At 43.7% G+C, this 12,629-nt stretch overlaps 1 protein-coding gene across 2 annotated transcripts in view; it reads right to left on the bottom strand.

Moving 5' to 3' along the window:
* Window positions 1–12,629, bottom strand: part of SH3GLB1 (SH3-domain GRB2-like endophilin B1) — a 50,612-nt gene that overhangs the window by 12,301 nt on the left and 25,682 nt on the right. For both annotated transcript variants that reach the window (XM_015416700.1, XM_015416702.1), the window contains one exon: window positions 7,285–7,385. In XM_015416700.1, coding sequence (XP_015272186.1) covers window positions 7,285–7,385 — 101 coding nt within the window. The remainder of the gene's footprint in view (window positions 1–7,284; window positions 7,386–12,629) is intronic.

Here is a 12,629-nt window from a genome sequence, read left to right as displayed (position 1 = left end):
TAATGGCATTGGACCTGCATACCTGCAAGACTGCCTCTTGCTATGTTCCACTGTGACAGCTCTGTTTATCGTAGCAAATCCTTTTGAAATTGACACGCTGCAAACTGGTAAAATCAGCACCTGCCCATTCATGCACATTTTCAGTGGCTCACACATGATGAAAATGTCTGCCAGAGGCCAACAGGAAATCCGCCATGCTTCTATCATTTCGCAAAATTTGCGAAACAGAATTGTTCAGGAGGGCATTCTCACAGAGGTAGAGCTGCTTGGGAGGTGACCTTATTAGGGATAATGTCATTTTTTTCTCCTTCCAGTTTTTCAATCTAAGCACTATCTGATGTTGGGCGGTCAGTTTGGCTCCAGACCAGAAGATCTGGACCAGGCATTACAAGCCGTGGCTGGTTGGCTTAGACTAAGCTGACTGAAATTGAATCCAACAAAGACAGGGGGTAAGAGCCGAGGCGGTCCGGGGGTAAGAACATAAGAGGAGCCAATGTTGGATCGGGGCAATGGCCCATCTAGTCCAACACTCTACCACACAGTGGCCAAAAATACCAGGTGCCATCAGGAGGTCCAGCAGTGGGGCCAGGACACTAGAAGCCCTTCCACTGTTGCCCCCCCAAGCACCAAGAATACAGCTCATCACTTGCCCCAGACTGAGAGTTCCTATCTATACCTTGTGGCTAATAGCCACTGATGGACCTCTGCTCCACAGGTTTATCCAATTCCCTCTTGAAGTCATCCATGCTTGTAGCCTCCACCACCTTCCGTGGCAGTGAATTCCATGTGCTAATCACTCTTTGGGTGAAGAACTACTTCCTTTTATCTGTTCTAACCCGACTGCTGAGCAATTTCATTGAGTGCCCACGAGTTCTTGTATTGTGAGAAAGGGAGAAAAATACTTCTTTCTCGACCTGCTCTATCCCATGCATAATCTTATAAACCTCAATCATGTTACTCCTCAGCCGTCATCTCTCCAAGCTAAAGAGCCCCAAGGGCTTTAACGTTTTATCATCCTAGTTGCCCTTTTCTGCTCTTCGTCCAATGCTATAATATCTTTTTTGAGGTGTGGTGACCAGAACTGTACACAGTACTCCAAATGAGATTGCACCATCGATTTATACAGGGGCATTATGATACTGGCTGATTTGTTTTCAATTCCTTTCCTAATAATCCCCAGCATAGCATTGGCCTTTTTTATTGCAGTTGTACACTGTCTCACTATTTTCAGTGAGTTATCTACTACAATAAGATCTCTCTCTTGGTCAATCTCTGCCAGTTCGGACCCCATCAACGTGTATTTATAGTTAGGATTTTTGGCTACAGTGTGCATCACTTTGCATTTGGCCACATTGAACCCCATTTGCCACGTTGACGTCCACTCGCCCATCCTCGACAGATCCCTTTGGAGAGCCTCACAAGCCTCCTTGGTTCTCACCACCCTGAACAACTTAGTGTCATCTGCAAATTTAGCCACTTCACTCCTTACTCCCAACTCCAAATCATTGATAAACAAATTAAAAAGCGTTGGACCCAGTACTGATCCCTGTGGTACCCCACTGCTTACCACTCTCCACTGAGAAAATTGCCCATTTATACTCACTGTTTCCTATTAATTAGCCAGTTTTTGATCCACAAAAGGACTTGTCCTTTTATCCCATGACTATTGAGCTTACTTAGGAGCCTTTGATGAGGACTTTATCAAAAGCTTTCTGGAAGCCAAGGTAAACAACATCTATTGGGTCCCCCTTGTCCACATGCTTGTTCACTCCCTGCCTCTGATGGGGCACCGTTGGTGCCAGCACCAGAGGTTAGGAGTTTGGGAGTGCTCTTGGATGCCTCCTTAACAATGGAGGCCCAGGTAGCAGCCATGGCCAAGTCAGCTTTTTATCACTTTCGCTTGATGAGGCAGTTGGTTCCCTTCCTCGACCGCAACAACTTGGCAACAGTGATCCATGTGATGATCACCTCCAGATTAGACTACTGTAATGCTCTCTACATGGGGCTGCCCTTGTCACAAATCCAGAAGCTGCAGCTAGTGCAAAATGCTGCAACCAGGCTTCTGATGGACCTCCCGATGCAGGAGCACATCCAGAGTGTCCTGAAGGCATTGCACTGGCTGCCAATAGCATACCGAATTCATTTCAAGGTGCTGGTTCTTACCTTTAAAGCCCTTTATGGCCAGGGTCCAACATACCTGAGGGACCGCCTTTCCTCATACATACCCCAGAGAACACTACGGTCAGGGTCACAAAACCAACTGGCCCTCCCAGGTCCCAAGGATGCCAGGCTGGATACAACCAGGGCCATACTGGTGAAATGAGCTCCCGGAAGAGATCAGGGCCCTGTGGGACCTTTTACAGTTCCGCAGGGCCCGTAAGATGGAGCTCTTCCACCAGGCCTTCAATTAGGAGCCACCACCATTATCAACAACAACTGAAATTTATTGGTTTGCTATTGACAGCCTGTGCTTGCTGATTATATCTGGGAAAGATCAGCAAGCTGAACATCTAGATAATCTATTGAATGCACTCATATGGTAACACCACTATGGAATTAAAACAACACTGCTAGGCAGGGGTCACTTCATAGAAAAAGAGCTGCAGGAGCTCATTAGCATACCTAATAAGCTATTACCATAATAGCTCATTAGCATATGCCACACCCCCTGACTTCACCAGAAGTGATGCCAGAAGGGGAAGCAAAAAGGGGGGGAAGGATCTTCAAAAGCCTCCCCTTCCCCTCCCCAGCTGCGGTGCGACTCCAGAGAGAAGGGGTTTAAACTTTAAACCCCTTCTCTCTTCGCTTCCCCACCCCCCCAGGGCTGGCTCCAGGTTTTTTTGTACACTAGGCGAGGCTACCTTCTTTTTTTTTTTAATTGTGAGAACAAGTAATACAATCTCTGATTTTCTCTCTCAAACAGAAAAACACATATCACAAAGCATTTTGAAAAATCCTGTTAATTGTGATGCTGAAATTTAAGTCTTTTTAATGTTGTTCTTATAAGATATATAGTAAATTTTCCTTCTGTATTTTTGCTATATTACCTACCCTTTCTAACAATTCTAACTCCTTGTTAACTCAGTTGGAGTTGTATATGCAGACACCACAAACCATCAGTCATGTGGACCCACACACACACAACACAGTAGAAAAGAGCAAGAGTCCAGTAGAGTCCAGACTAGCAAAATTTGTGGCAGGGTATGAGCTTTCATGATTTTATTAGTCTTTAAGGTGCTACTGGACTCTTACTGCTGGACCTCCTGATGGCGCCTGGTGCTTTTGGCCCCTGTGTGACCCAGAGTGTTGGACTGGAGGGGCCGTTGGCCTGATCCAACATTGGCTTCTCTTATGTTCTTACAGGAACTCTCAGTTTGGGGCAAGGGATTCTCTGTATTCTTGGTGCTTGGGGAGGTCAAGAGTGGGAGGGCTTCTAGTGTCCTGGCCCCACTGCTGGACCTCCTGATGGCCCCTGGTATTTTTGGCCACTGTGTGACACAGAGTGCTGGACTGGATGGGCCATTGGCCTGATCCAACATTGGCTCCTCTTATGTTCTTATGTACTCTTTTCTACTGCTACAGACAGACTAACACAACTACCTGTCTTGATCCCCCTCCACACAATACAGTAACTGCAGACCTTAAAATCAGAACACCACATATGAGCCTGCCTTATACCTAACTAGACCACTGATCTGTCAAAGGGTCTCAGGTTCAGATCTTTCACATCACCTACTACCCAGACTTTCCAACTGGAAACAAAAAGCATTGAACCTTAAACCTTCTACATGTAAAGCTCATTCTCTACCACTGAGCCATACACAATTCCCAACAGCACAACCTCCCTCTGTGGCCACAAGTCCATTTCTGCGGTCGCCGGGCTTGCAACTGGCTATCGAGTGAGTCAGGTGGGGAGGAATGGGGGGGAGAGCTGTGACTGGCTGAGGCGGGAATTTCTCTCCAAATCAGAAAGAGGGACTCTGCATTGTGTCAGTAGTCAGTGGGAAGTTCCGCCGCCGGCAGCTTGGGCACACATTTCAAAGTAGAAGAGAAAACTGGCTCCAAACATGGCTTTGGATTCCCCCCCCCCTCAAATAACTCTGATGAAGGAGATGAATATACATGAGGGGAAAGAGCTGGAGCTTGCCATAGGTGATGCAAATGCCATGGCTGGCATGGGAAGTGTAACCCGATTTGACCAACAGCTTCATCGCAGCTCAACAAATTTTATAAAAGAAATCAACCCCGTAACCAGATCACACAAGAAATTTCACCCAAGGGGCCAGCACATCTCTCCCCACCTCATCCAAAAAACATGAGAGTTCTGCGAAGGGGGAAAGCTGCTAATAAATGTTTTAAATAAACAAATCAAACTTCAGCAAGCAAAGCAATAAACGTGTGTGTGTGCGTAACTATTCCTGCTAAGAAGAAAGCAAGTGGGCGGTCCATTCAGCCCCATCTGGCTACACTCGTCTTACCTGCAGCCGAAGCTGCCTCATTTTGTTTCCAGCGTGGTGACTCTGCCGCGCTGGGAAAGACCCTCAGCAGGACCTGCTGGACCGGGACTGGTGGGACTGGGAGACAGGCAGGCGGGGAGGCTCAGCAGGAGCCCGGGAGGGCGCCACCCAGGTGCTTTAGCCGGGTCAGGAACCGTGTGGGACTGGGAGGCGGACGGGGACAGCAGGCTGCGGGCGGTGGAGGCCCAGGGGCATGGGCAGCAGGATCCTGCCGCCGCTGGCAGCCAGCCACTACCGTGTGGCCTTGCTGCTCCAGCGGCGGCATCACCACTCAACTTACTCAAGGTCCGCGTGTGTCCCGTCCTAGTCCTTTGTGCGTTGAGGCGAGGGTGAGCGGGGTGGCAAACTGCGCTGCGGAGGTGGGAGGGGCCCACACCACATGGAGTCTTTTGGGCAGCAAGGGCAGAACGATGACTGACAGGTGCTCCCTAGTGCTCTCCATAGAATAGAATGGAGAGATTGCACTGCTGCTGCAGCAGGACTCCAGAGAGAAGGGGTTTAAACTTTAAACCCCTTCTCTCTTCACTTCCCCCCCCAAGCCCACCTTGGCTGGCTGAGGAAGCGGAGGCTTTTAAGATGCCCCCCCTTTGCTTCCCCAGCCGGCCTCCCAAGGCGGGGGGGGGGGACGAAGAGAGAGTTTAAACTTTAAACCTCTTTCTGGAGTTGTGCTGCCGCTGTGGCGCAATCTCTCCATTCTAGACTATGGGGCCATAGAATACAATGGGGAGCTGGGGGCGGGGTTTGTTGCCACCGCCATTTGTGCCCACTCCTGGGCTTCCGGAGCGGTGCTCCGGCGCACTCCGGCCCCAAACGACCCCTGCTGCTAGCACTTCATGACACTGTACTGTTTTATAATGAACTGTTTTAAGATGTTTTTATGGTAATTTGTTACCTGAGCCTGCCTTGGTGGGGAGGGCGGGGTATAAATTGGAAACATAAATAAATATCTCTGTTGTTAGACTCAAACGTTGTCATATTTTGTAAACTGTTTGCTGATTGACTTAATAGTTCTATACTTGTAATCCACCTTGAGTCCCAATGAGAACAACAAACTACAAATGAAAATAAATAAGTGAGGTGCTCTTTATTGGAGCAGTGAACTTGAACAAAGTGTTTGAGAAAAGCAATCTTATATGTCTAATAGTCTCCTTTCTAGTGTAGACTTTGCAAGTTTCATCCAAAGAAGTTCCCGTGAAACAGAATCAAAAGCTGATAAGAACAATTTAAAAGCCACTAACAGTTGCCCTCCTACTAAATTCCTCTACAAGATGTGCTAACACCAGGTAAAGTGACCTGGGCTAAAACCAATTTGCTCCTTGCCCAGAATTCTGGTGTCATCCATCCAACTTTCAACTTCTTACAAAGATAGCTGGCATACAGCTTCTCAGTTATAGAAAGCAGACTAATTGGCAACAACAAGGATCCTGCTAACTAATGCCACTTTTTAAAATAAGTTGACATAATTAGTGCTTTGGCCAACATATTAGGCATTCTACAGATGAATGAAAATAAAGATAGGCATCCACCTCTTAACAATGGATTCAATTAGCTTGGGAATCACAGGGAGGATAGAAGCATGGAGCTTTCCTAACTCCCCCACGCTACACTGGAGATGGTCCAGGAACAGGCTGTTGTTCCCAATGAGAACAACAAACTACAAATGAAAATAAATAAGTGAGGTGCTCTTTATTGGAGCAGTGAACTTGAACAAAGTGTTTGAGAAAAGCAATCTTATATGTCTAATAGTCTCCTTTCTAGTGTAGACTTTGCAAGTTTCATCCAAAGAAGTTCCCGTGAAACAGAATCAAAAGCTGATAAGAACAATTTAAAAGCCACTAACAGTTGCCCTCCTACTAAATTCCTCTACAAGATGTGCTAACACCAGGTAAAGTGACCTGGGCTAAAACCAATTTGCTCCTTGCCCAGAATTCTGGTGTCATCCATCCAACTTTCAACTTCTTACAAAGATAGCTGGCATACAGCTTCTCAGTTATAGAAAGCAGACTAATTGGCAACAACAAGGATCCTGCTAACTAATGCCACTTTTTAAAATAAGTTGACATAATTAGTGCTTTGGCCAACATATTAGGCATTCTACAGATGAATGAAAATAAAGATAGGCATCCACCTCTTAACAATGGATTCAATTAGCTTGGGAATCACAGGGAGGATAGAAGCATGGAGCTTTCCTAACTCCCCCACGCTACACTGGAGATGGTCCAGGAACAGGCTGTGTAATGGATTGCAAGAGCAGATTACAAATACTTCAATCAGATGAATGGAGCTGACTCAGAATATATAGGGTTAGATTATGCTCCCTCACTGCTGTGATCTGTTTATGGCCATTTCCTATAGCACTTGAGAAATCACTGCAGCAGGATCGTAAAAAGGCTTTTGCTTCCACACTAATTTCTGATCATTGCATTAGCTTTTTGGTTTAAATTGGCTTCTCAATAATATGAAGTCAAGCAGTATTCACTTGTCTGCCCTCCATGAAGACAGATTCAGGTGGGTAGCCATGTTGGTCAGAAGCAAGAGAACAAAGTTTGAGTCCAGTGGCACCTTTAAGACCAACAAGTTTAATTCCGGGTATAAGATTTCATGTGCATGCATACGAAAGCTCATACCCAGAATTAAACTTTGGTGGTCTTAAAGGTGCCACTGGACTAAAACTTTGTCTGTCCTCCAAGCTGCCTTCATTAGCAGTTGTTCTCATCTACCAGTATTCAGCATCCATTTACGCAGGGAGTTATGCAAAACCAGTTACCTTCCAAGCTGTTTCTGAAGATCCAACATATATTGGTAACACTGTGCATAGTAAGTCATCTGAGCTTCTACAAAATCATTCAGACAACGAAGATGATGGGCCTGCAATGTAGTGAAGTTCAAAGAGTCAGTACACAAAACGCTATTGTTTAAGCATTAATTTGCAACAGTCACAGGGATTCCTGAAGTGGACTCCAGGATTAATCTCGACTCAAGAATTCATTGAATTATAAAGCTTAAAGATAGAGAACAGACAAAAAGGCCCAGTAAGAAACTCTAATTTTAATGTTGGATTGAGAGTTTAGTTTGTAACTTTTATTAGTTCAAAAATAAAAGCCTGTGTGTTTTATAGTTGCTAGTTGCCTTGTGAACCCACAAGTTGTGAGTATGATGTATCAATCTTAATACGTTCTCTACCCCATCCTCCTGCCCTAGACGCCTTCAAAAGAAAGTGCTTGAGGACAAAAGTAGTAGCTACTAGAAGCTGCGGCCAAGGTTTCCGGTTTTGGCAACTGCTATGGCGGGTGGTTTCTCCTGGACCTCCAGGAGACTCCCGCCAGTGCCTGCAGATGGGAAGGGGTCCGATTGTCCATGAACCCCCGGAGGCCTTGTGATGGGACTTTTGAGAGCTCTTCCCCCGGCAGACTGGCTGGTGAAGGGGGGCTTCTCCTGCCCCAACGGTCCCACTGCGGAGCGACCGCAATGGTACTAAGAGCACACATCGGGATCAAGCGTCTGGTGGCCAAGCAACTATAAGCTACAAAAGGCAAGCTACAATGAACTGTGAGTGTTGGTTAAATGAAGAGACACGTATTTAAGCAGAGAACCCCCCGGGACATTGCCGGGGGGGGGAACCCTCTCTCGGGTGGACTAAAAAGTAACTCTTTTACAAGTGGATTAAGAGGGGGCTGGATTACAAAGAGAGTTTGGCAAAAACAGAGAACTTTTGAGAACTTACCAAGCATTGGTATAGATTCCTGGAACTTTTGTAACTTGCGGCAAAAGTAAACAAATATCCAAACATGGCTCCCAAAACGGAGGACAAAGAAAAGCAAGCGAAGCTGCCGTTTCCTTCCAGAAACGCAAGTAGAGCGCGTAGTACATCTAGACAGGGCAATTCTAATGAACTGCAGAGCATGCTGAATGAAGCTCTGCGCCCTCTGCTGGAACAAATGATGTCATTGCATGCCAAATTTGACTTGCAACAAACCCAAATAAATGAAGCCATAAAAAAACAGAGAAAGTGGAACAAGAAGTGAAACAAGTTGATGCCAATATGCAAAAAGTCAGTAAACAATTCCAAGTGATGGAAAAAAAGAATAATGGAAGAGACTCAAATTTTGCAGATACAAATGGATAAATCAAGTTATGTCTTGAGATTCTATGGTGTCCAAGAATCTAAAGGAGAGGATCTGAAACAGATCATTTGCGAACTGCTGGAGTCAGTGAAAGATTTGAAAGTGGATTTTCTGTTAAGTGAAATAGATACGATTTACAGATCGTATTCTGAATACATAAGGAAAAATAATCTGCCTGGCGAGATTGTTGTGAGATTCTCCAGAAGACAAGTATGGGATCAAATACTGAAAGCACAAAATGGAGTTACCCTGAAGTTCAAAGATAAAAGTTTTGAAGGATATTCCATTTGAAATATGAAAGAAGAGAAAGAACTACAGAGACTTGGTATTGCACCTTCAGAAAAATAAAATTCCATAAAAATGGAATTTCCCTGAAGGCGTCATCTTTAAATTTAAAGATAAGAAAGAAAAAAATGACTCTTTTCAAGGCAACTGAATTCTTACAACGGCAGAAGGATCCAGCAGAGAACGAAGGGCAAGACAAGGTTTCCAGTAAAGAAAGTGAAGAAGAGGAAGGCACTGCATCGTCCGATGTGGACTCAAGCTTCCGAACAAGGGCGGCGGCCCCTAAAACTGGTTACAAACTGAGAAAGACAAAAAGGATAAAAAATGAGTTGTAGAAGTTGCTTTGTGTCGAGTTTTAGCGGACTTTAAAATATTTCTCTATGATCTGTTTAGCCACTCTTATTGTTGTCTCTTTATAAGCATGAAGAAGAAAGTACTCATATAATGTAGTTTAAACTGATGAAATGTATTACCAAGCTAAGCATTATTGAAGACCACCACCTCTTGGGTTTTTAGGGGTTTTGCTTTACTTTCTCCCTTAGTTTGTAGTTTCCTTTCCCTTATTTCTTTGTAGTTTGTAGAAAATTGCATAAATAAAAAAATCCCCTACGGGGGGCTAAAAAAAAAACCCGGTAACGGCGCTGTGACGCAGAGCAGCTTTCAGATTGCTCCGGAGCCGCCCGCTCCTCCTCCGCTCTTTTGGAGCCCCCCTTATCTCAGGTGGGCCCCGCTCATTCTCCTGGAGGGGGAATGAGTTGCAGGGGGCTTGTTTCAGGGGCCCCCCGCATATGGCAAATGCGGGGTGTGGTGGTTATTGCCCTGAAGCGAGAGCGACGAACGGAGCAAGGCATGGCTGCCATGCCTTGCCTAACAGCGACCTCTGTTTTAACTTTATTGCTTTCTTGATTTTGAATGTATACAGCAACATTGGGACTGTGAGTACACATATTTCTAACTCTATTCATAGCCAAGATTTCGGACTTTGAGATAAAGTTACTCCGAGCTGGTCTGCCCAAGATAGAGGCAATTAGCGGCCAGACAAGGAATGTGGGAAATATTGATGTCTTCTCTTTTTGATTACGGGGGTCAGAAACTTTGTTGATAAGGACTGACAACTAAGTTAAATATCTTAAATGGTGATTAAAAGTCTTAGAAGGTGTTTAAAAGCTCCAAAGCAAGAGTTACGTTATTTGAGCTGAAATTAATTGGACAACAAAAATGGCGCTTGCAGAGGGAACTGAGGAGGATGAGCTGGAGGATAATATGCTTGTGGAAGAATTAACTGTTGAGCAGTTTCTGAAGTTACTGAGAGATGGAATACAGAAGGGAATACAAAAAGGATTTGAAGAGGCTTATGCGAATGTAACTGAAAAACGACAGAGTATACAACCGGATAACGAAATTAAGGAAGAACCGATACAGCCCAAACAGAGTGTTAAGGAGGAACAAGTTTGCCACACCAAGGAGTCGTTTGATGAAAATCAGCCCCTCTCCAGTATAGGAGTGGAAAAGGAGACAATGAGGTTGTCCTATATAAAAACTGACTTAATAAAAACGAATAAGCAGAGAAGTTCTAGCAAAGAAGAGAGAAGGGGGGGGGAAGAAGCGAAAATGGCGTGCCTGGAAGTTTAAGATGGAAAATATAAGACTGGATATATGATGGCTGAGACACAGAGGGGGAAGCCTAGAAATCAATACACACACACATAAAGAAAGAAGACATTGGGACTCATTGATACAAAAATGTAAGCTACAAATTTTCAGGGGGGGGAATTAAGTTATTTGAAGAATGAAAGATTATTTCTGTTGATCTATGTTTTATTGGAATTATGAACTTAGGACTTCTGTTATGATGAGATATGGTATTAAGGCACTGAAATTGTGAAAAGTTAGATATCGTGTTATAGAGAAGGAAAGTTAGATATAGACTTATAGAGAAGGGGGGGAAATTATTAACCTTGACGAAGAGTTAAATGCTATGCTTGTTGGAAAAATGGAATCATGTTTTTTGGGGGGGAGGTTGTTTTTCTTGTTTTTGTTAAGTTGTATGTATGAAGTATTTACTAGATTATTTGTAAATAAATTACTGGATATAGCATGGCTGAAATACAGAGGGGGAAGTTTAGAAGTTTAAAAGTTAACTCACACACATAAAATAAAATTGGGATTCGTATAAAAATGAGAAGAAATTAAATTATTGGAAGGATGAAAGATGAATTTTACTGATTTATGTTATTTATTATTATTTATTATTTATTTCATTCAATTTCTTTACCGCTCTGACCCACAGGTCTCAGAGCGGTTTACAGGCAGTTGCAAGTGCAACTTTTTCAGTCCCTTACTAAGGCCACATATTCTAGGGGGTGGGGGCTGCCTACCGGCACCCAAGTGGTGGGTTGGCTGTTCTCCGGCTCCGATTTCTCTCCGGCAGTCCATTTTATTTGAGGTCGGCATTTATTTGTTCCCTCTGGTGTCCAGGCAGATCTCCTTCGCTTGGGGGCTTCTGGCGTGGTCTGCAATGGTTCTGGCTCGGCTATATCCGTATCCGGCTCCGCTGAGCCTGCGCCTTGCGTCCCCGCGCTCTTCCCCTCCTCCGCGACTCTATGAATTCAGAACTTCGGTTATAATGTGATATTGAATAATTGGTGTTAGGGCATTGAAAACTGAAAATTAGATTTTGTGTTACTGAGATAGAAAGCTAGATATAGAATTATAGAGAAGGGGAGGGATATTAATTTTGATGAAGAGTCAACTTCCCATTTTGAATTTATACAAGTGAAAATTTCAGTGATATGTATTTCATAAACTGCTGGAATAAATAATGATTAAAAGGGAATATGGCAGAAAGGGGTGAGTAATTAGGTGGGAAGCTAAGCTGTTTATAAGTTCTAGTAAATTCATGCCACTGGTGGATATTTATTTGGGAAAACAAGTATATATTAGTAGTTGCAATAAGGATGTTGAAAATATATGGATAGGAATTCTTCAGTGTAATGAAAAAGGATATTTAGTGGTTAATGACCATCTGAGACATTGTGAGAACCTTATCAAAAATGTTGACTTTAAATTGTGAAGGTTAATTGGAATATATTTAGTTAAATCTTAAAAGAAGGTCTTTATTTAAAAAAGCATGCTCAGTTGCAATATTGTCTAGAACTAGTTGTATCGCTGTATACAGGAAACATTATTTGTGTTAATGTTTATATTTGTTTTTGTCTTTGTGTTTACGTGTGTGTCTATTATTTCTAAAAATTAAATAAAAATATTATTTAAAAAAGAAGCAGCAGCAGCTGCAGCCAAAATAATGTATCATTTTCCAGCCTCCCTTGTTGCAGCTCAACCAGGTCAAGATAATAGCCAGAACTATTCACCTAGTGGTATGGCTGAGGAAAGACCTATCCCTTGAGTTAAAACATCCAGCTGCTGAGTAAACTACAAGCAAAGCATCCTACTTCTGGTGTATGTGCACATATTTCTCCACTGCTTGCCATGACCCCAAAACAGAAGAAGAACCAACAACAGGTTTTCTGTAGTGACAGGAGAGGCAAAAGGTCCACAGGAAAATAAGAGATAGGAGCACTGAGTTTTAATAACATCTCTTTAAAAAGAAGTGAGATTCATTTTCATTCATGTTACTCAATCTCATTTCAGAAATTATAATATGAGGAAAGAGGATTAGAGAATTATGGCGTATCACTCTTTC

The sequence above is a fragment of the Gekko japonicus genome, unplaced genomic scaffold (genome assembly GCF_001447785.1).
Source record: "Gekko japonicus isolate JY-2015 unplaced genomic scaffold, Gekko_japonicus_V1.1 scaffold16, whole genome shotgun sequence".
In the NCBI taxonomy this organism is placed as follows: Eukaryota; Metazoa; Chordata; class Lepidosauria; order Squamata; family Gekkonidae; genus Gekko; species Gekko japonicus.
The sequence above is the reverse complement of the archived record's forward strand: the minus strand, read 5'-3'. Positions and strand labels throughout refer to the sequence as shown.